This window comes from Octopus sinensis, linkage group LG8 (assembly GCF_006345805.1).
Source record: "Octopus sinensis linkage group LG8, ASM634580v1, whole genome shotgun sequence".
In the NCBI taxonomy this organism is placed as follows: domain Eukaryota; kingdom Metazoa; phylum Mollusca; class Cephalopoda; order Octopoda; family Octopodidae; genus Octopus; species Octopus sinensis.
The window spans coordinates 93109844-93134462 of NC_043004.1; the positions used below are offsets into that span (position 1 = coordinate 93109844).

The 24619-nt window shown below is 37.0% G+C and overlaps 1 protein-coding gene across 10 annotated transcripts in view; it reads left to right on the forward strand.

Annotated features, from left to right (window-relative positions):
* Positions 1–23641, forward strand: part of LOC115214926 (brefeldin A-inhibited guanine nucleotide-exchange protein 1) — a 201812-nt gene extending 178171 nt beyond the window's left edge. For 5 of the 10 annotated variants that reach the window (XM_036505599.1, XM_036505600.1, XM_036505598.1 and 2 more), the window contains exons 36-42: positions 611–743; positions 1957–2099; positions 5141–5164; positions 15009–15189; positions 16773–16911; positions 18597–18714; positions 22645–23641. In XM_036505599.1, coding sequence (XP_036361492.1) covers positions 611–743; positions 1957–2099; positions 5141–5164; positions 15009–15189; positions 16773–16911; positions 18597–18714; positions 22645–22779 — 873 coding nt within the window. In that variant the 3' untranslated portion in view covers positions 22780–23641. The remainder of the gene's footprint in view (positions 1–610; positions 744–1956; positions 2100–5140; positions 5165–15008; positions 15190–16772; positions 16912–18596; positions 18715–22644) is intronic. The other 5 variants (XM_036505604.1, XM_029783997.2, XM_036505603.1 and 2 more) reach the window with 2 other exon arrangements.
* Positions 23642–24619: the final 978 nt, after the last annotated feature.

Here is a 24619-nt window from a genome sequence, read left to right on the forward strand (position 1 = left end):
AAATATGTAAGACTTTTCTGAAGTTCAGCATGTAACACATGTCACTGTTGTTATCCATATTCCATCAATGGAGCTTCTCTGTGTTTGTCAGAAACTAGCTTCTATTGTTATTGAAGGATCCTAATGGCTAATAAAGTAAAAAAGATGCCTTTCAGTCATGAATGATCATGAGGTTGCACCCAGAGAGTTCCCCTCCGAGGTACAGTTGCCCATGCATACCAGCTTCCCCCTCTCTATGCCACCAATGTTATCCAAGGAAATGGCAAAGGCCGATACAGCTTGGCACCACTGACATTGCAACTTATTTGTACAGCTGAGGCGAACTGGAGCAACTTGAAATAAAGAGTCTTGCTCAAGAACACAGCAAACAGCCTGGTCTGGGAATCAAACTCACTACCTCATGATTGTGAGCCCAACACTCTAGTCACTGAGCCATGCACCTTCACAAACGGTTAATAAATAAATAAAAGATAAATAGTACAAGTATCACATGTAGATACACAACATACACATGCTCACACACAAACCTAACTCCCTCCAATATCTCCTCGATGCTTAATTCAGAACATTGTGTAAATTAATAGTGGGGGTCTGGGTTTCTGATTTTTAGGATAACCGTTCCTGTTCATCAATTCAATCACTGGAAGAAGGAGGACATAAATTAAAACGGGCAGACAGTGAACATAGTGTGAACAGCACCATTTCTTTGGATTCTAATCGGGAGCACAAGATACCCCGATCAAGTAAGGCACCATTCTTTCTACCATTCACATATTGAGTACTTCAGAAAATTTTGACTTTTCTTTGTTATAATAGACAAAATAAAACAACATCATGAATCATTTTTGTATATGGAAAGCTGGCAGAATCAGAGTTCAGATCTTACTAAGGTTCACTTTGCCTTTCATCCTTTCCCATTCTGTAATAAGGTACCAGTCTAAGGTGGTAAATTAACAGAAGAACATCGGATGGCATACCTTGCATTATCTGCTTTGGTTTTGTGTGGCTCTGAGATTGAATTCCACCTGCCCATATATTAAATATTATACATTATACACCAATGTCCATATATACTCTTTTACTTGTTTCAGTCATTTGACTGCGGCCAGTCGAGCAAATCTACCCCGGGACTTATTCTTTGTAAGCCCAGTACTTATTCTATCGGTCTCTTTTGCCGAACCGCTAAGTGACGGGGACGTAAACACACCAGCATCAGTTGTCAAGCAATGCTAGGGGGACAAACACAGACACACAAACACACACATACATATATATATATACATATATATATACGACAGGCTTCTTTCAGTTTCCGTCTACCAAATCCGCTCACAAGGCATTGGTTGGCCCGGGGCTATAGCAGAAGGCACTTGCCCAAGATGCCACGTAGTGAGACTGAACCCGGAACCATGTGGTTGGTAAGCAAGCTACTTACCACACAGCCACTCCTGCGCCTATATAATATAAATTATATAAATAATATAAATATTTTTTTTTTTTTTCAGATTCCCTGGGCCTTGTCAAAAAAGGGGATAGGCTTTTTTTTTTTTTTGCCATATTTCTTTTGAAATACACTCTTTGTTTTGATTAACAATGAATTTAGTAAAATGACCTTATTATTAATCTGGTGTTTGGAACATAAATTAGCATGAAATTTTGTTGGGAGGTTTTAATTTAAACCACTTATAAACAGAGAGGTCTATATTATAAAACCAGGGGCAGTCTTGGGTAGGTTGGTATCAAAAAGTTTAAGCAAGTACTTCAGCATTTTAGGTTATCACTCTTGATAGCAGCACTCAAATCACCGGATACAATGCAAGGATATTTTCATGACTTTATTCTTTTAGGGTGTTATGGATGTAATTTATACTTTGGTGTGTTTTTAAATTGCTTTATTTTTAACATTTGCTGTTTTTTTTTTTCTCTCTATTTTCACCATGTTTGACCCGTGGTTAGAAGTGACGTCGGAGCAGAAGTTGTTTACAGGCCTGTTGATAAAGTGTGTTGTACAGTTGGAGTTGATCCAAACCATAGACAACATTGTCTTTTTCCCTACAACTAGCAAGAAAGAAGATGCCGAAAATTTGGCTGCAGCGCAGGTAAATCTGATCCACCCGTTGTTACATGTTTCCCACCTCAACCTAAATGAGTGATCTGTACTATGTTCAAATACATGTAGCTTGTGGTAGCTTGACTAGACTGCTGACCTGACTACTTTTAACTACTTATTCTGGGCTGGCCATGTCTATGTACATGACCTCTCAGACGGCATTTCATATTTTAGACATGTTTGGAGCTCCTATAGTTGATATCACTACAGACCACTTGTTAGATGTTTAATTTCTCTTTATTTCCCTGTCTTGTCCCATGGGCTCATACACATTTTCAAGTGTCCAAACTTGTAATAGTAAGTTCAGCGTAAGAGATGTAGGTTTTTAAACCACTTTAACAAAATATAAATTTATCTTGGATTTGTTTTCATATGAAATATTATCATTTTCAAATATTTAACCTCATTCTATCTATTTTACTTTTCCTTTTTCTACAGTTGCTACCTATGCATGGTTCAGTTACCATGGCAACTTCTCTATTGGTTTGGTTCAAATCTTGTTTCATGATTAGATAGAAATTATTCATGTACATGTCTACTAATTATCATTTTATAATCACAGTTGTTCATAACTACTACTAATTATCATTGCATAGACTCTAGCTTTTAGTTATGACAATATTGGCCCTTTCCTAATTCTGGTGCAAAAGAGGGTGGGCTAACTAATGGTTTGGTCATCTTACAAGGGTGAAAACTAAATATGTTAGAACTTCCCTGAAACAGTATTAATATAACATATTCCCTCTTCTAGTGTTAGCCATGCTAGCAGCTAGAAATCAATTGCAATGGGAGCAGGAGAGGCAAATCAACATTAAAATCCATGTACTGAATGACACCTTAATGGTATAGAAGTTAGTCAGTGACAGAATTTCACAATTTACTTCTCCAGCCAGTGAAACACAGCTGTGCAGGTAATTCACGTGACAGTTAACATTTGTCACTTGCAGTGTCCTCTTGAAAGGAATCAGTGTTTAGTGATATGACAGGATTAATAGTAAGTATTGTGCTATGCTGGTCATTTGAGACAGTTGGTACCTTTCTCTTTCAATGTCCTTTTTTGAGGATATCCAAAGACCTGTATCTAATTTTTCTTATTAGATGCGACAAAACTTTTTTTTTCTCAGATGTCAGTTCACATCTCTTGTTTTTGAATTTTCCATATTCTACCATAAAGAAAAGAATTCTCATTTATTTACCTACAAAATTTTAACTGCAATTAAAGGAAACACCTGGAGAGGAATTAACAGATGTCATTAATGTCATATGTGTAGCCAAAGTAAATTCAAAGACCTAGTCTTCAGGAATATGACACTGCTATGCTTTCTTAGTAACAAACTTTGTAAGTGGAGGTGGTTTGTAGTCATTTGAATTATCCCCAGAGTATTACTGGTTCATTCATGATCCTGGGATGATGAAAGGCAATCGGCTTCCATAGGATTTAAACTCAGAGCATAAAGAAATGCTACCAAATAGCACAAGACAGACAGTCATTTCTCCTAACCCATCACCTTAGCAATACTATGATTGCTTATAGAATCACAATTATGTTGACAACCTTGGAGAAATGAAAGACAGTCAAGATCCAGCTAGATTTGAACTGGGGATGTAATGAATAGCACAAGGCTGTCAGATACTCCACTGATTCTGCCATGTACGATAACACTTACTTTCGTTGTTTATCTTTTTTATTTGTCATTTCATTTGGCATGTAATTAATATATTTACATAGTTTCCAAATTAGTTACTTAACTCTACTTTAGCCACAACCTCATAGGCTTACAAGCTATACTCTTCTAGCATGTCTGCCTCATTTTACCCTTACATGGTGCATTTGAGACTACATTATCCAATGTGTTCATCTTTTCTATGTTAAAAGGATATGATTTAAGGAAAAGCTTCCTACTATATCTAGTATACAACATGTATATAATAAATATATATTTATATATATGTCAATGTCACATAACTGGCACCTGTGCCAGTAGTATGTAAAAGCGCCTTTCGAGCATTGGGCCTCACAGAGGCAGTGACATATGACTGAGACCTTTGGCAATATGCCACGCTTGAAAAGAAAACCCATCAAGCCAAATGTAATCATAGCTGTGGCTGATACTGGTGTCACACAACTAGCACCTATGCAGGTGAAACGTAAAAGCACCCATTACTCTCTTGGAGTGATTGATGTTCGGAAGGGCATGCAGTCATAGAAACCATGCTAAATTAGACCAGAGTCTGGTGCAGGCCCCACAGCTTACCAGCCCTGGTCAAACTGTCCAAACCATGGACAATAGACGTTAAATGATGATTATATATATAATGTATATAACTTGGCCTGCTATATAATATATAGTGTAATTTCCAAATTATATATATATATATATATATATAATGTATGACTGCTGCATAATATGGAGCATAGCTTGTATGTAATATACATAGAATAAATGTAACTATATCCATTTGTTGTTACTTTTGTTATGCTTCAAGTCATCCTCTGATCCAGTGAGTCTAGGATCAAACATTTTTTTCTTTTAATCTAATTTTCTTGCACAGAAATAGGTTGCCTTTCTTTTGTAACCTTTTATAGAAAATATTGTTTTATAAATTTTGGATGTTAATATTAGCCATCCAAGGAACCACAAAGAGACTTATCTAAGTCATTTAGCCTAGATTAGCTCTGATCAAGTGGACCAGCTATTAAAGAAGATATTCCTGTCATGACCATTCCAACTTTTTTTTTCTGACAGTGTATGTAGGATGATGTTATACAATATGTCTGCTCCATTCTTTTATCACAAAATGGTATGGTTATTATTTGAGAGAGGTTTGGTTGCTATTTCTAACTGCTCCAACAACCTCATATGTGGGGGACCTTCGTGAAGATATAACCCTATGGAAGAGCATTCCAGCATAAAAGTTATTTGTGATGGCTATCAATAATAAAAAAAAGGATATAAAAAAATAAGCCCTTCAGAAAAAAAAAATCCCAAGCTTTTCTCTTAGTTTATAATGGTTGTCTCCTGTTTGTAGCCTGCTGATTGGCTGAATACACATGTAAGTACTTGCCTGCTCCTTCTAGATTTTATTTTGTACTGTCTTTCTTTTTGCCTTCTCTTTAATGGCCATGTTGGTTATGAGATTGTTCAGTGAATTGGAAAAGTCGTGTTTATATAACAGAGCAATTTCTATAAACTCTACGTTTGTGTGTGTATGTGCTTTTAGTAAGTTCAACTCAGCTCCATGCAACCCAGTTTCATAGGCTCATAGAACAAACCTAATTCATCAGGCATTTGGATGTTACTAAACTGTTACTAAACATTACATGTAACTTCTACCAAATATGTTGAGTGCCACTTTCTTCCGTTTGTCCACACACACACACACACACACACACATATATATATATATATATATCTGTGTGTATGTATGTATGTAGATAGATTCATATTCACACACCTTAATGTTTATTTGTATGTATAGTTTTATATATACATATATATTGGATCATCCCGTAAATAATGCAGTTTTTTTCAATTGCATGAACTCAAAGTTGGAGTGGGACAGGATAAACTACCTGCATCAACTTGCTATAAAAGCAGGTAGTAATTTTACTTTGTCCTTATTCTTAGCGCAGGTTTTGAAGAGTGCAGTTCAATTTTAACAGTTATTTCTTTCAAAGATATAATGGAAGTCACAAAGGAGCATATTCGGCGTTTTTTGCTTTATGAGTTCAATAAAGGCAACGACACAATGGAAAGTGTTTAGGAACATCAATGCAGTATGTGGGGATTGGACAATAAGCATAAGCCAGTGTCAACGGTGGTTTCAGAAATTCTGAGTTAGAAACTACAGCCTAAAAGACGAGCCTTGTCCTGGAAGATCTGTAGAGCCCGACAAGAATGTCCTGCAAACCCTGGTGGAACAAAATCCCATTGTAACTGTTGAGGAACTAGCAGAGAAGCTTGAATTTGGTCAATCAACCATTCAATAACACCTGCATGCCATCAGAAAAGCCAGCTAATTGGGTCAGTGGTTTCCTCACAAATTTCTGAGTCTAATTGGACACAGAAAGTGAATGTGTGCTCATCTTTGCTGTCACATCTCACAAATGAACCTTTTGGGGACCAAATAGTAACTGGTGACAAGAAACGGGTTCTCTATAAAGATGTCAAGTGCCGAAGACAGTAGGTAGGAATAGGAGAAACACTGGCACCCCAGGCTAAAGGTCTTCACCCTCATAAGGTGGTGTTATTTTTTTAGTAGGATATGAAAGGTTTAGTCCACTTTGAACTTTTAAACCCAAACCAAATGATAACAAAGGAGATCTACTGCAAGCAGCTTGAGTGGCTTAAGTCAACACTAGAAGCAAAACGATTGTCTTTGGTTTGAAGACAAAAGGTTTTCTTCCATCAGGACAATGCTTGGCCACATACAGTGAAGATGACATTCCAAAGGCTGGAGTTGTTCAAATGCAAAATAATGCCTCACCCACCATATTCCCCAGACATTGCCCCTTCTGATTATCATTTATTCTGCAGTCTTCAAAATCATTTGGAGAGAAAAAATATGAATTCTGTAGATGAGGTCAGAACAGTACAGGAGGAGTATTTCTTGTAATTGACAAGTGAATTTTGGAAGAGGGGCCTTGCAAGTCTATCAGATAGATGAAAGTGCATTGTAGAAAATGAAGATTAAAACAGAACTTTATTTATCTGAAGATTGAAAAATAAAAGTATGAAAAAAATGCATTATTTATGGGATGACCCAATATATATATATATAAACATTAATTGAAGGGTCATTCATTAATTTTAAGTAGAATATCAAATTAAGTTTTCAAGGAAAATGTTGACAAAGACTGAAGCGTTGCCAAATGCTGGTCATGTCAGTAAACACATACACACACCTTAACAGACACACACACACGATAAGGAAGATGCGTGCCACCTAGTGGTCAAGGTGTCGTAATTATGATTGTGAGGTCATGGGTTTGATTCCAGGACTGTGGGGATTGTGTTGAGTTCTGGGGCAAAATGCTCCCTTTGACCTTTGTTCTATGATCACTTTGACATCTGACATGTGGCACGTCTTGCACCTGTACAGGGAATGCTGATTTTGTAGAGGAGGTTAACTAATGTACAGTACAAACATTTCATCACTATAAACAAATCATCTGTGCAGCTTGTTCAGTTGTTCAGCAAGAAATTACGGAACCCTCATCTATCATCTATGACAGGAAAATCCATGAAATATGTATCAATATATATATATATATATATATATATATATATATAAATAAAACGGGAAGGTTTACGAAAATAAACAAAAAACGAAGGCAGGTGGAGTACAAACAAACAAATGTATTAGTATGGCGCTCAGGAATAGAAATAGAACAAGTCTTTTACGTTTCGAGCCTACGCTCTTCGACAGAAAGATACACAGAAAAGAAACAAGGAGAGAAAAAAATGCGTGTAGGAGCTAACGGTCTATCATATATATATATATATTATATATATATATATATATATAATATATATATATATATATATATATGGCAGACGTAACAGTGACACAAGGTCCAAGAGTTTCATGCATTAGCAATACACAAAATTCTTGGACCTTGTGTCACTCTGTTACTTCTGCCAAATATTAATAAAAATATACATATACTCATATATTGAGTTCTGTTTTTCCTGTTTGCATCAGCATACCTGTGTCATAACTATGACTTAATTTTTCCTCTCACACAATCTCCGATGAAGGGATATTATTAATTAATATCCTAGAAACAGCTGTAAGACCTATCTATAAATGCTCTAATATCTATACAGCCTTGGGTTTTTTATCTCATTATGCAAAAAATTCGTATATATAGGTATCTTCTACATCCTTCCAATAATGATTTAGAATACCTAATTCTTGAATTTCCTAACACTAGATTACCCTACTTTTGGATTATGGTACACCTTTGAATTTCCTCAGAGTGCTTCATTGTTGTACCTCTTATATATGTTAAATTCAACTTACTTTGAAAGTCAACAAAGTTTGCTTCAGAAGCATTGAGATGTATTAAAAGATACAGATAAGGAAATAGTTTTATTCTCACACATAGCATTATCCTGCATTTGAGAATAAAATTATTTCCTTATCAGTATCTTTTATGTATATATATATATATAAAGTATAAAAGCCATCTCAATATGGCTAATCACAAAGGGGGGGGGGGTTACTGTAGCTTTTTAGCCCCAGGAGATCATCGTCTCCAGCTGGCTTTAGACACCCTTTCAGTGCCCTTGAAGTATTTGCAAAGGGAGGCCATCCCTTTCTCGTAAGCCTGAGTGATACGCACCGGACCGGTTTCGAGATTATTGTCTCTTATCAACGGGTGGTAATCACCAGATCACGATGAAAGACAAGGCCTGTTTGCAAATATATAAGAGTTTTTCTAGTGACGTCTGCCACTGATTTCGAAAAACTAATAGAAGTTGATTCAAAATTGATATAGGTTATTGTTAAATAATTGATAAAAGTCACCCTTAGAGGAAATGTGTGCATAAACTGAATACCATGAGATGGGCATGCCATTTGAGCAGCTACAGCTGTAGACATGCATCATATTAGGGACATCCAAATGTGTGTCATCAACCACATATGGCAATGCATACAAAGCTCTGCAACCTGGCTGCAGATACATTGGCAAATAGGACCAGGTATGCAAACAAAGAGCTGAAGTTGGCACATACAAGGTGCACTTACAACAAACCCTTTGACCTGAGTTGGGCTGGGTGTATTCTAAAGACTTTGTATTGAACATGGTCTTGACTTCTTAATCAGCTACAAAGCAACCTTTATGCTAACAAGTGACAGTTGTGCAGCGATATGATTTATGATATCCGTAATAAAAGGAATATATGACTTGTACTGCACCACTCTTGCTTTTATTGGTGGGTGGGGCCATCAAAACGAATTGAATTTATTGAAATCATTACAAATCAAATCAAAGGTTATATAGGCTTGGTCCACTAGTTTTTGGGGGTCAGGTGGGGTGTAATCTTCTCTTACTGAAGCTGCCTCCAATCATGGCTGAGGAGCCCAAGTTTACTTTCACTCCAGTGGTCATATTGTACAATCATTCATTATCTCAGGGATTTTTGTCTCCACACACTATTTCATGATATCCATTAACCCTGTGCTGAGTTTATGTCATTTTGACAGGTTTTATTTGTGTTTTATTTGAGTTGGGTTTCTTGCAATCCACTTCACTTGGCTGTGGTTTAGTCACTGATGCCTCATTAAGTGTCAAGTTGTACTTATGTTACCTCTAACACTCATGACTGACCTGACACCTGTATATGCACACACAATGTACATACTCATACACACATAAAATTAGTTTTATGGTTCCGAGAAACGAGTTTGAAAGAGCCTTTTCCTGGAAACTGTTCTCAGTGAAAAAACTCAAAATAAGCTACAAGAATTTCTTAGTTTCATATACAAGGGCTGATCAATAAGTATAGTAACGTTCTAGCCCACTTCACTGTTTACAGCACTGCTAGGAAGGAAGGTGAGTAGCATGTGATTGTTGCATTGACCATGACTGAGAAAGTTGTCATGGCCATACCTGCTCAGAGGCCTTAGCAAAGTTGCAGAAAGTGTATGGAGAGGAGTGTATGAGCTACACAAAAGTGTACGAGAGATTCAGACATTTCCGGGCTGGCCGAAAAAATGTTGATATTACCGAACGTTTTGGGAGACCCACAACCAGCAGAACTGAGAAAAACATTGTAGATGTGCATGCAACTGTGAGGGGAAATCATCAAATCACCATCCACAAGTTATTAGAGGATGTGCAGATTAGTTATGGTTCTGTTCATTATCACTGAAGATTTGGGTTTTTGAAACATAAATAATTTACTAATAAATCAATTTATATAAAATAAATACTAATAAGTAAAACATAAGAAACAGAAAGACAGGGTTATCAATGCTCAGTAACAGATAGGGAGATGTAAATCTCATCTGTCCATAATACTATATATATATATATATATATATATATATATATATAATATATATATATATAATATATATATATAACGGGAAGGTTTACGAAAATAAACAAAAGACAAAGGCAGGTGGAATACAAACAAACAAATGTATTAGTATGGCGCTCAGGAATAGAAATAGAACAAGTCTTTTACGTTTCGAGCCTACGCTCTTTGACAGAAAGATACACAGAAAAAAAACAAGGAGAGAAAAAAAATGCGTGTAGGAGCTAATGATCTATCATAGCGTTCTGACTTCGGTCAGAGGTCAGACGCTAGAAGGACAGTAGGGGAGATAACAGGGTCAAGTGACTTCCAAAACGAAGGTCGCCCCAACACAAAGGTGCGTGTGTGTGTGTATATATATATATATATATATATATATATATATATGATATGTGTGTGTGTGTATGTATAGTTCAAATTTATAGAAAAACAAAGATGAAGACAGCTGTAGGAACAACAAGCAGGTGTATTAGTTTGACACTCGGAGAAACATGGAAAAGTCTTTTACATTTTGAGCCTACGCTCTTCAACAGAAAGGAATGGGGAAATTAAATAGAGAGAGAATGAAAAAAAGCATGTTGAGTTCAGTAATAAAAAAAAGTTAAAAAGGAGAATGGTAAAGTATTAACATATGGAGTTTAAAAGTTCAAAAGTTGTGGCAGATTAGAGCGATTTACATTAATGAAAATAGCCAGTGAGATCCATGAAGGTAGTGTCCAAAGGAGTACAAAGATCCAGTGTATGTATGTATGTGTGTGTGTATATATATATATATATATATATATATATATCTACATACACACACACATACATACATGTATATTCATATATATATATATATATATACATGAGTATATACACACACATATGCATATATGATCTGGCAGTGTTTCTACAGCTGGATGCCCTTCCTAACGGCTGTAGAAACACTGCCAGATCAGACTGGAGCCTGGTGCAGCCTTCTGGCTTCCCAGATCCCTGGTCGAACCATCCAACCCATGCTAGCATGGAGAACGGACATTAAATGATGATGATGTATGTGGATGTATATACATATATAATGTATACAATGCTAATATTGGCATGTTTTTAAGGATCATTTCTTAAGTACGTGTCATAGCAGTATCCAGTTCCATTCTATTGTAATCGGTTGCATATTACATTCTTATGAAATTGTATTTACTCACTTCTTTGTTTGTGATCTGTTGCATGTTCTGTAAAATATTTTGTCTTGGTTGATGTAGCTGACATTGTGTGTGTGTGTGTGTTTGTGTATATCAATGAAATAATATTTGCTTTGCATGTTAAACAATACATTTAAACAGCAGTTCCATTGATCTGCTCTTGTTGCATTGCATAACTGCTGAAGGTTCTTCTTTGGTTGGTTGCTCAAATGTATTCTATTTCGTGTGTGGTTGATGTTTAGCTCCAGCTTAGCCTTAAACTTGCAGACCTATGATCAACAACTTTCCAGCTATGGCCATTCTATCCCCCCCCCCCACCACCACCACCAGGTACTATACTATTGTGTGTTTTCATTTTAAAGATAATAGTAATTTGAAGGCGATTTGGTAACTATTTCTTGCTGGTTGACTAACAAAGCAGAAGCTCCTTCAGTGGCTTTGTCTTATTGTTAAGCTTGTTGTTCTACAGAAAAGAAGGGGTTAAATATCTTAAAAAGGATGATTGTATCTACATTAGTTGTTTAATTTTTCTCAGTTCATCTGGTGGCAGAATACATTTACAGGATTTGAACTCAGAATGTTGAGAGAGGTAACTAAATGTTGCAAGTAATTCTGCCATCTACCACATGAAGAGAAATAAACAACACAAATCATTGATTAACCAAATGTGCCTTAAAATCAATATTTGATACCGTTTGTTATTACTATTTCAACCAGAACTAAAGTTTATCTTAAATCTTGTATATTATTTTTACCATTTTAACTGCAAAAATATTTAGCTTGGTGGTTTTAAGAAATTTTGGTTGGGGTCTTGATTATATATTTTCTTGGCTTCAATATTCTTTTGGTGTAATTGAAATTTGTTAGAAGTTTAGTAAAAATTATCTGTAAATTGATATACATCAGATGATTAATTTATATTACACTAATTAATTGCCAGCCTCGCCTGGCACCTGTGCGGGTGGCATGTAAAAATCACCCACTACACTCACGGAGTAGTTGGCGTTAGGAAGGGCATCCAGCTGTAGAAACATTGCCAGATAAAACTGGAGCCTGGTGCAGCCTTCTGGCTTCCCAGATCCCCAGTCGAACCGTCCAACCCATGCTAGCATGGAGAACGGACGTTAAACGATGATGATGAATTTATTTCATGTTGTTCTTATGTGATGGAATTATATCTTATTTCTGCTGGAAGTAAAGTATTTTAGAAGAAAATTATTCCCTTCATTAAAACATCAATTCCGAATGCCTTTTCTAAGCCTTGTATGTATGTGGGTGTTTCTCTGTAGCATTCCTTCTACCAAAGCAAATGCAAGGATTGGCATGTCTGCATGATCCAGATGTCTTACTTGTTGCATGTTTGTCTTGCATATCATAGCTATTGTTGATCTGTGTTGGATATTTGTTCAGAGAACAAAACAATTCGGTACTTTGGGTTCAGTGGATACAAGAACTGGTTTTAAAAAAGAGCTGTTTGAAAATATTTATCTCTGCTGCCACAAAATTTGTTGTTAGGGATCAGATCTGATCATTTAAAAGCAGTGAACTAAATATATCAATTTGAGCTTTGACCTCTATCTGTTGTTCTGCATACTGTCTTTCCATAGCATGCCTTGTAATATTCCTGGAAGAAGCTGTCACTATTTTGAATGAGAATGTACTTTGGATTTTGACAATTTTTTTTCATTGTTTTACCTATTTCAAGTGCTGTTTATGAAAACATTTATAATCATATATTTTTTTTGTATATTAATTGGTATTGTTTTTGCATCTTGTAATGTAGAAATGGCATTCTTGGGTTGTTTTGACTTACAATCATCTCATGTTAGCCTGATCCGTTTATCATTGTAGTCAATGAAGTTCATGTTGTTAGTTTACTTTTCTATATTTTAGATTTGTTGATTTTTCTTGATTCTATCCATGTATAGATTTCTTATTCACTTCATTCCATGAAACAGAACCCAAGCACAGTTTTTTTTAACTTTGCTGAGACTTTGGAAACTTTTTTTTTTTGTCTTCTGTATGTGTTCCATGAATCTCTAGAAAGATAAATCTTTACAAACATCACTTGACCTATCTGTTTGAAACAGATACCAGATCATCTCATCTGGGTGCTCTAGAAAAAAAATTAATGCTCAGTATTGGGTTTCATCAGTCCTATAAGCAGTTTGAGATGGTAACCCTGACGACTCCTAAAGAAAAGGGTTGGTTTTTAACTTTTTTCACTGCATTTCATTCAGTTCATTCTAGCTATCAGAAATAGGTTCCAAATCTTCTGGGAGTGTCACCTGTGATAGACTATGCATCTTATCGGGAGTTGTGTAGGGAGAACAGGAGAATTTATCATTTACTTAAAGTGCAGTGAAACCAAAATAAACCCTTTGACTGCATAATTAAATTTCATGGTCATTCCTGTAATGATATTAATTATTCATGAAAAAGTAGAATTGAGATATTTCTGCTTCTGCAATATTTTATCAGTATCTCCTGTAGGTACAGCTTTCATTTTCACAAGTGAAAGTATTTGGTTCATGCTCTGTAGAGAGATATTTGGTGAAAAATAAAAAAAAATTAAAAAAATTTTTTTTAAATTTAATCTGAAAAATTGTCTTTTGTAAAAAGTATCACATGGGATGGCTGTGGTTATCACAACATAAAGAGAGGGGTTTTCAAAGTTATGGGTTAAAACTACTTTCTGCAGTTAATAATAAAAATTTTGAGTGGTTATATCAGCTTTCTTCATTCCATTGGTTAAACCGTAGACCTTATAAATCTTTTGGTGCTGGCTTGGAGACATTAAAAATATTCATAACTAAACTGTAACACTGTTGTCTTAGTGTAAAACTAATTAATTAGTAAGACTTTCCAAGCATGGTTTAACTTGTTTTTTTTTAACTGCTAATTTACATTTTGGCTTTTTGATGTAGCCTTTCCTAATTTATTTGAATGTGATTAATAAAATATGGGTCTTTTTTTTATTAACTTTATTGCTTTTCATTTGTTCCTTGTATAATATACTTCAAAAAAATTTTATTTTTGTATTTGTAGATGTTTTTAATTTTTATATATAGATATTTAGAGCCAATTGTTAGCGTCATCATTACCAAACAATATTTCTTTGGAAATTTTTTTAAAAAAAGTTTTATTTTATTCAAGAAAAGAAAACTACTTATTATAAAGTGAATTCCAAAATATTGAAAAAAATTTTTTTTTTGTTTTAAACTAAGATATAAATGTTTTGTGTGTATATTTTAAAACTGTACACATAAGCTCTTACTGATATTACTCTGAGCCTAGTTAAGTTAGGAGAAACCTATAAAAGAGAAGGAAACCTGAAAAGTTTTCCCCATATGTCCCTATTATTTTATTCCTTCATATCTTCTGTATGTCTCCATACTTAGTTTCAAATAATCCATGAAAGGTTGGTATTTTTAAGTTTTTAAAATTTGTTTTATTTTCCTTATAACAGCTTAGTTTATATCATCATTGACGTGTATGTGTATTTTTGTCTGAATACTTATGTCAGTGGATAAACCTTGGTTGTATAGTCTTTCCTCTTTAACATATTTGATTAAAAGGTACTATCAATCTGTTATCTTTTATATGGCTAGCTGTGTGTATGTGTGTGTACAAAGATATATCTATATATTTTATGCACAACAGGCTAGATGGACTGATAGCAGTCTTGGATTGGATCCCAGCCAGCAGAAAGAGACTCATGGTATGTACCCATTCCTGAATAAAGAACAGCTCTTCCTACTGGCTGACTGTTTACTAGAGTCTCACAAGTTTGCCAAGGCATTCAACTCCAACCATGAACAACGTAACATTCTTTGGAAAGCCGGTATGTAGCTGTTTTTCATAGCATTATTTCTTACCTTCATAGTACACAGCATCACACCATACACCTCATCACAACATGACATCACACAGCTTCACACAACACTGTATGACTCCACACAACACAATTCAACCTGGCACACCATGAAATACTTCATCACAAAGCATCACAGCACAGTAAAACCAACAGAATTACAACACAACCATATAACTATAGTTTCAGATTTTGTTAACCTCATTGTTGATGGATCAATTTTCCTATTGTCTTCAGGTACCTATTTTTTACACACACACACACATGCATAAGAAACATTTCAGGCCATTGGGAGATATGTTGAACCTTGGACAGTTGAAATAGTCAGCACCTCTCATTGAGTGGTTCATATACTAAGCAAGCAATGAAACCGCTACTATTTAGCCTTACATCAACATCATCATCCATCAGTCTACTATCTACTGTTATGATGTGAACAGAGAAAAATAAGCAAAATAATTGAAGGTGTCCTTGTGGAGATGAATTAACAAACTTGTTATTACTATGAATGTAAGGCACCAATAAATCCTAAATAAGCCAAACTTTTGGTTATTTGACAATAAATAACAACACAAAATGGTGATGTGGCATGGTGGTTAGAGCATCAGACTAAATCCCTTGTGGTATTTATTCTGATCTGTGTTCTGAGTTCAATTTCCACTGAAGCCAGTTTTGCTTTTCATTCTTCCAGAGTTGATAAAGTATCAATCTAGGACTTTGATTGTTGATTTTTTTTAAAGGTTGGACTAAATGCCTTGTAGTATATTTTCTGGTTATTTGCATTCCGACTTCAAATCCTGCTGTGGCCTAGTTGGATTGGATTGTTGATTTAGTCCATCGCCTGGTTTAACATCAGCACCACTTGGCACCTTGAATGCTTTTAGCATAGCTCACTCTGTTGCAAGCATTCAAGCGAGGCTTCCAATTTGAGAACATTTTTCGCCTTTCCTTATACTATTGTCAGGAGCAAAGCAATAAAATAAAAATCTGATGAAACCTAAAAAAATAACTATAGCATAATTAGTTGTGAATTATGGAAATGAATGGGCTGAAATTTGAGCTTAGCATGGCTCCTGGCGTTTGCCAGATCCTTTCAAACCATCTACTCAATGCCAGCATAGAAAACAGACATTAAATGATGATGATAATAAATGCTTTAATCTATGAGTGTTTAACCCTTTAGCATTCACATTAATTCATCAGTTGTAATGCTTATTTATCCACATTATTTCATATTAATTCTGCATTATCTCATAGCTTCATGATTTTGATGATGTGATTGTCTATGTTTAGAATGACACTGTAGGGTAGGTGTGAGAGGTGGGATCTGGCCTGTTTAAACATAAAATAGATGAAATATTTTGGCCGGATATGGCCTGTTTGAATGCTAAAGGGTTAATTGTTGAACCTATCAAACCTGTGTCCCCCACACACAATACTAAATACATGCAAGGGTTATATTTTAAAAACAGTTAAAACACTGCCACCACCAATTCATCTTCCAAATGACATAATAACAGTAATTTTAAACCCAATGTTTCTCTGATGTTTAGGTTTCAAAGGCAAGGCCAAACCAAACCTGATGAAACAAGAGACACAGAGTCTGGCATGTCTCCTACGGATACTTTTCAGAATGGACAATGATGAGAGTCGAGTCGAGTTCCAGTTGGAAATTCAAGAGAAGTTGATATCGTAAGTATCCTCTCCGGTCTCTCTCTCTCTCTCCTCTCTCTCTCTCTCTCTCTCTCTCTCTCTCTCTCTCTCTCTCTCTCTCTCTCTCTCTCTCTCTCTCTCTCTCTCTCTCTCTCTCTCTCTCTCTCTCTCTCTCTCTCTCTCTCTCTCTCTCTCTTCTCAACAATCCTGTTCACTTGAAACATTTGTTGCCTCTCACTTGCAATGTTGCCTTCATATTATAGTAGAATGAAAAAGAGTTGTCAAGACAGAAACAAAGCAACCTACAGCTGAAAAGTCAATGAGTTGGTATTGTTTACTGAAGATTTGGTTTGGGCCAATTCAAAGATCCTGTCTTTGATGACACAACAAGCAGTGCTACTATTGATTCTAATATTATATTATATGATAATAATACTGGCACCTGTGCCGGTCGCATGTGTCAAAAGATTCGAGTGAGGTCGTTGCCAGTACCGCCTGATTGGCCCCCATGCTGGTGGCATGTAAAAGCACCCACTACACTCTTGGAGTGGTTTGCGTTAGGAAGGGCATCCAGCTGTAGAAACTCTGCCAGATCAAGATTGGAGCCTGGTGCAGCCATCTGGTTCGCCAGCCCTCAGTCAAATCATCCAACCCATGCTAGCATGGAAAGTGGATGTTAAACGATGATGATGATGAATAATGATGAACTCTTCTGTCGAAGATGACATATGAGAGTTCAGCTTTTGCCGAAGGACCTAAATGATTTGTTTATAATGATCAACTGTTTGTGAAAGATATTAGCTCGCTCTCTCCATCAAATTGACGTTGTCTGAATAGGTGCATGGTGTACCACATATCAGGTGTCAGTGATCATAGAGCAACATGAGATTAAGTGTTTTGCTCAAGAACACAACACACCACTCAGTCTAGGAATTGAAATCATGATTGCTAGGTTGTGAGTGCAACATCCTCACCACTAGGCCATGCTTTGTGGTTCTGTTAGTTCACTGAGATGGTTGATACCTATCACTTGCAATGAAAGTGGGAAGGTGAAGGGTTACTGAACAGGAATTTGTTTGCTGGGAATGTGACCGAGATGAACCAAAAACCCAATCTTCAGTAACAAAACAGGACTGATAATAATAATAATCATAATAGTAGTAGTAGTAGTAATAGTAATAGTTGGCAAGATAGTCAAGCAACAGTTGATAGGGGCTGCCATCAACTACTGGTGGAAGGATTCTCTGAAGAGGGAAATAGTAAAAGAGCTAGTGATAGAGAAAAATAGACTGGGATTGATGGGAGAGTGAGTTAACGAGCTAACAGAGTTGAAATTACGTATGTTTACATTGTGGCACAAGGTTATCCAAATAGCCTGCCTATAACAATGCTGGTAGTAGTAGTAGTAGTAGATGAGAATATGTTTTAATGAATTTTCATTATTTTTTTCAATTTTACTGAAACATTGTAACAGTTTTTGCTAACTTCCAGTTTATGTCTATCACATTCCTCTGTCATCTCTCTCACTTTCATTTCCCTTTCTCTCTAACTCCTTATTTACTCGCATATCTACTTGTTTATCTGTCTCACTCAGTCCTCTTTCACTCCACTCTTCTCTCATCTCTCACTCATACTCCTCTTGCACTCACTCACTCTCTTTTTGTTTTCACTCATCACTTGCTTGCTTCTCTCTCATCTAAAATCTCTTTCATCTCCGTCTCCAGGGTATGTAAAGAAGCCCTTGAATATTTCCTGTCCCTCCAGTCAGACAGTCACAGAGAATCCTGGAATAGTCTGCTCATCCTGCTCCTCACACGTCTTCTCAAGATGAATGATAAACAAGTAAGTCACATGACTGTGTGTTTGTGTAAAATACTGGTTGTAGTGTGCAGCTCAGTTTGTCATGTGGTCACTGGCCCAAGCTGTAGTCTCTAATTGCATAAACCTTTTGGTCATCTCCCTCTCTCTCTATGTATTAAATAGACTTGAGTCCCGACAGAAATCTGCTACAGGTGTTTTAATTTTACATGAGAGAACACTTTATTCTGCCTCAGTTCACTTTGCTGACAATGGGTAAGAGGTACCAGAACATAGGGGGAATGTTATTGTTAACTCTGATTGACTGACATCTATGATCTACCTGATATCCTGATGTCAGAGCTATATACTGGCCTTTAAAAAGTTTCATTGGATTTAGGTGTCTATGTTAGCATATATGTTTGGTTTTGCTTGATCTACTGAAATGTGGCAAGTTAGATCTTGCATCACTAAAATGTATATTGTGAGAAAGTTATGATAGTTTCTCTTGTAGCGGAAAGAGTGTTAACATTTTGGAACAGGGCAGGTATCTTCATTATTGGCCAGTAATGAACAACTCTGTTTACTTGTTTCAGTCATTTGACTACGGCCATGCTGAAGCACCGCCTTTAGTCGAGCAAATCGACCCCGGGACTTATTCTTTGTAAGCCCAGTACTTATTCTATCGATCTCTTTTGCCGAACCGCTAAGTTACAGGGACGTAAACACACCAGCATCGGTTGTCAAGCAATGCTAGGGGACAAACACAAACATATACACACACACACACATACATATATATATATATATATATATATATATATATATACATACATATATATGACAGGCTTCTTTCAGTTTCCGTCTACCAAATCCACTCACAAGGCATTGGTCGGCCCGAGACTATAGCAGAAGACAGTTGCCCAAGATGCCGCACAGTGGGACTGAACCCAGAACCATGTGGTTGGTAAGCAAGCTACTTACCACACAACCACTTCTGCACCTATATACAAAACTTATGCTATGTGTTGAAAACTTTAGATATTTTCTCTTTCTGTGGTAACAAATGTATCCCATGGATGTCATAAGAGGAAACAGTGACATTAGATCTCACAATGTTTGTCTAAGATGGTTAGGTGTAAGGTGAAGGAGATTTGGTAGGTAGGTATTTTTATATAGTTGGATGGATTCATAAAAGCTTCTTCATTAGCTTATTGAAAATAGATGTTTAGACTGATTATCAATCTATCTTTCAATATACATGTATGTATCACCACCCTTCAAGGATTGGGAATGGTGTGACTTGGTGAAACTTCTGTATCACCTCACCTATCTCTCTCTCTCTCTATATATATATATATAGAGAGAGAGAGAGAGAGAGAGAGAGGTAAGTAGAGTTAGCGGTTGGAATAACCGTTTAAGGGATAAGAATATCCATTATTACTATCGGTACCAATTACCTATGTTAACCCTGGGCATGGATATGCAGGTAATAACAGAATAAACAAGAGTTTATCAGGAATCAAATTTAAAATAAGCAGAAAATGGAGAAAGCTTTTGATTAACAAACAAATTGACTACCATCGGTTAATTATCTTTTAATCTGTTTGTTGATCAAAAGTCTTCTCCATTTTCTGCTTATTTTATATACATACACACACACACACACACATACATATTGTCTGAAGGTCACAGTGACATGAAACTCAAGTCACAAGACATGGCTTCCGTGCCAGTGGCACGTTAAAAGCTCCAACCGATCGTGACCGATGCCGGAACCCCCCTCCTGGCACCTGTGCAGGTGGCACGTAAAAAGCACCCACTACACTCGCGGAGTGGTTGGCATTAGGAAGGGCATCCAGCTTATAAACTCTGCCAGATCAGACTGGAGCCTGGTGCAGCCCTTGGCTTCCCAGACCCCGGTCAAACCGTCCAACCCGTGCTAGCGCGGAAAACGGACGTTAAACGATGATGATAATGATGATCTTCTACAACATGTATTGTGCACTTTCTCAATCATTTGACACTGAACACTGTACGCACAACACACACACATATCAAAAATGGGGAGGCACAGTAATGTGTGACATGCAAACAGAATTGGGCTCCACAATCCACTCTGATATCTAGTATAGTAAGATGTGAGGCACCAAACTTAGGATAAGCTAGAGTATGGAGCACGAGCCAGATGGTGGAGATGAATACAGGCATTTTCCTGTTTTATTCTGACTTGTATATAACCCATAGTCTTCACTAAACTTGCCAAAGTATTCTTCGAGTTGTGTTAACATATTAATAGCCGCACACATGTATTCAATTTGTTGTTGTTGGCAACTTTTTGTCTCGGGAGACAATGGAGTTGCACATCCTCTCCAGTTTTGCGCAGGCCTGGGCCGTTGCCAGCCTCGCCTGGCCCCCATGCCGGTGGCACGTAAAAAGCACCATCCGATCGTGGCCGTTTGCCAGCCTTGTCTGGCACGTAAAAAGCACCCACTACACTCACGGAGTGGTTGGCGTTAGGAAGGGCATCCAGCTGTAGAAACATTGCCAGATCAGTCTGGGCCTGGTGCAGCCTTCTGGCTTCCCAGACCCTAGTTGAACCGTCCAACTCATGCTAGAATGGAAAGCGGATGCTAAACAAAGATGATGATGATGGGCTAGATGTAAGAAAATCCTGGTAGCCCAATAGTCAGGATTCCTCTCTCAACCTTGCTGACGTATTCCAAAGGAGTGCAGAGCATTACGTTTGGCTCCAGCTTGGTTGCAGGAGCTGCTGGAAGAGTGTCGAGTCGAACACTAAACTGCTTACGGGGCTCCACTCTGGATTTCTTTGATGGTTGTCTCCTTTCCATAACCCTGGACAGGGGCCCCTGACCAGGTACTGTCGGCTGGAGCCAGCTGAGCCTGGGACTCGTGTCAGGCAGGGTCAACACTCCCTGAAGTAGTGAAGAAAATCACTACCTACTACCTATGTATTCAATACTTCTTTGCTTTATTACCCAAACATACTCAAGTGTAAGCTTAGTGCGGCACTGAACAATCAGCTCCACACACACACATGTAAACATGTTGCAAGTGGATAGATAGAGCATCAAACTAAATACTTTATTCTTGGTTCAAATCCCATACTGGTTCAGTTTTGTTTCCTCTCCTTTCAAGATTGGTAAAATAAGTGCCTGGATTGTTGTTTGCTGTGATTGAATATACCCTTGAAGGTAGTACTCCAGCATGATCACAATCTAATTACTGAAATCACCAAGAGAACACACTCATACTCACTTTCAAAGTTAGTGTTACCTTATTTAAAGCAGGGAACATGAAAAAGCTGGCTGTGTGGTAAGCAGCTTGCTATCCAACCATATGGTTCCAGGTTCAGTCCCACTGCATGGCATCTTGGGCAAGTGTCTTCTGCTATAGCCCCAGGCCGCCAATGCCTTGTGAGTGGATTGGGAGACAGAAACTGAAAGAAGCCTGTCGTATATATGTATATGTATGTATGTGTTTGTGTGTCTGTGTTTGTACCCCTAGCATTGCTTGATAACCGATGCTGGTGTGTTTACGTCCCCGTCACTTAGCGGTTCGGCAAAAGAGACCGATCGAATAAGTACTGGGCTTACAAAGAATAAGTCCCAGGGTCGAGTTGCTCGACTAAAGGCGGTGCTCCAGCATGGCCGCAGTCAAATGACTGAAACACGTAAAAGAGTAAAAGAGTATTAATCCTGTAACTAATGCTATCTTCATTTTCATCCAAAAGGTATGGGAGACAACTCAGGACATGTTTCTGTCATATTCTGACCTTAGTGAGAAAGCATTTATTGAATTAGACTAATACATCATGCTCAATAAGCATTTTAACTCCATAAACATAACCCAGCAGTGTTCTCTTTAGATTTTAGTTATGATTTTGCTATTTGATGTTTTTGAAACCATTGCCTAAGTGAATGTCTTTCATGTTTTCTCGTCTGTTTGTTTCAGTTCCGTGCCCACGCCTCTGTATATTACCCCTATATGTGCGACACTATGGTGTTTGATTTGAAGCCCGAGATGAGATCGATACTACGAAAATTCTTCATCCGCGTCGGACAGACATTCCAAGTTTGCGATGAGTGAGTTAGCAAAGGCTGCGTCGCTTGCTGTTGCTGCTGTTGTCGTAGTATTAAACAATTATTATTATAATAATAGTGGTGGTGGTGGTGGTAGAGTCAGAACAGTGACTTGATGGATTGCCATGGTGGGGGATATTGTAATTGTGGCAGTGGCAGTGGTGGGTAGAGTTGGTGGTAGTAACAACTGGAGTGTTGGAAGAAGTATGGTGGTGATAGGGGAGGTAGTATGGTGGGGATGAGGCAGCTTAAACTCTAGAATGGGGTAAAATCCAGAAGAGTGTGTTATAGTAAGTAAGGTTATTTATGAGTATGACTTCAATGTCCTGACTGAGGTGAATTCAGCAACTGTGCTACAAATGGAATTGCCCTTTATTTTCACCTCTCTCCCTCCCCTACCAAACCTCTTCCTTGTCTGTATTGTGGTAGTGTAACAAACACTCACACACAGCATTCTATATTCCAGCTTGGCCAGAACAAAATTTTTAGCCAACCATCTTGAATGTGTACACACACACACACACACACACACACACACACACAACATATACCCTACACGAGTTGCTTTTTTTTTTTATAGATGTTTTCTGTTCCCTTCCATCTCTCAGGCTTAATGAAAAAATTTTATTATTAATTAATTAATGACTCGTTATCATTATTTTATCTCTCTACATTTCTTCTTTGTAGTTGTAGCATTTTGTCTAATGCTCCACCATTTCTACCAATAATACTAATGGCAAATGGTGGTGGTTGAGGTGGCTTATTATTTTTATTATTATCATCATCATTATTATTATTATTTGCAGAATTGGTATAGTGTTGGACAAAATGCCTTGTAGTAGTTTATTATCTTCTTTTATGTTCTGAGTTTAAATCCCACCAAGGTTAACTTTGCATTTCAGCCACCTGAGTTCAAATTCCACTGAGGTAGACTTTACCTTTCGTCAGTCTGGGGTTGATAAAACAAGTACCAGTTGAGTACTGGGAGTCTGAGTAATTGACTTAACTCTACCCCAAAATTTCAGACCTTGTGTCTATAGTAGAAAGAATTTTTTATTATCATTGGTTCCTGAGGTTGATTTTTGCCATTCATCTTTCAGGGTCAATAAAATAAGTACAGGATGATTATCGGGGTTGATGTAATCAGTTTCTCTCACCCCTTCAAAATTCCTGGTCTTTTGCCAAAATTAGAAAGAAATATTAGTATAATTGGTTAAAGCAGCAAGCTGGCAGAATTGTTAGATTATCAGGAAAAAATGCCTTCTGATAAATTCTCTGACTCAACATTCTGAGTTCAAATCCTGCCAAGATCAACTTTATCTTTCATCCTTTCAGGATTAATGAAATAAAGCGCCACTCAAGTAGATGGGGTTGGTGGTATCAACTAACCATCTCTCTTCAAAACAGCTGGTTGTATGCCTAATTTAGAAATGATTATCATTATCATTAGTAGTAGTAGCAGTGAAGGTGTGTGGCCTAGTGGTTAGGGTGTTGCATTTACAATTACTAGATTGTGGGTTCAGTTCCTGGACTGGGTGGCGCATTGTGTTCTTCAGCAAAATAATTTCATTTCATGTTGCTCTGTTTCACTCAGCTGTAAATGGAATAGTCTTCTGATCAGGGGGCAATGTTAGTCTGCTTATTTAGCCAGAAGGGTTGCATCATCCAGTTCTCTTTACCAGCCGTCTCTTCTTTGCCTTATTAGACTTCTACCAAGTAGTTCTTTTTTCAGTTTTCTTGGTTTTACTTTAGTGTTTGAATGAAAATCAGTGACAGCCCTTACTTTTTACCCCTATATTTTGGCATTACAAAACAAAAAAACCAAAAGTATTTTTTTCTCTTATCCA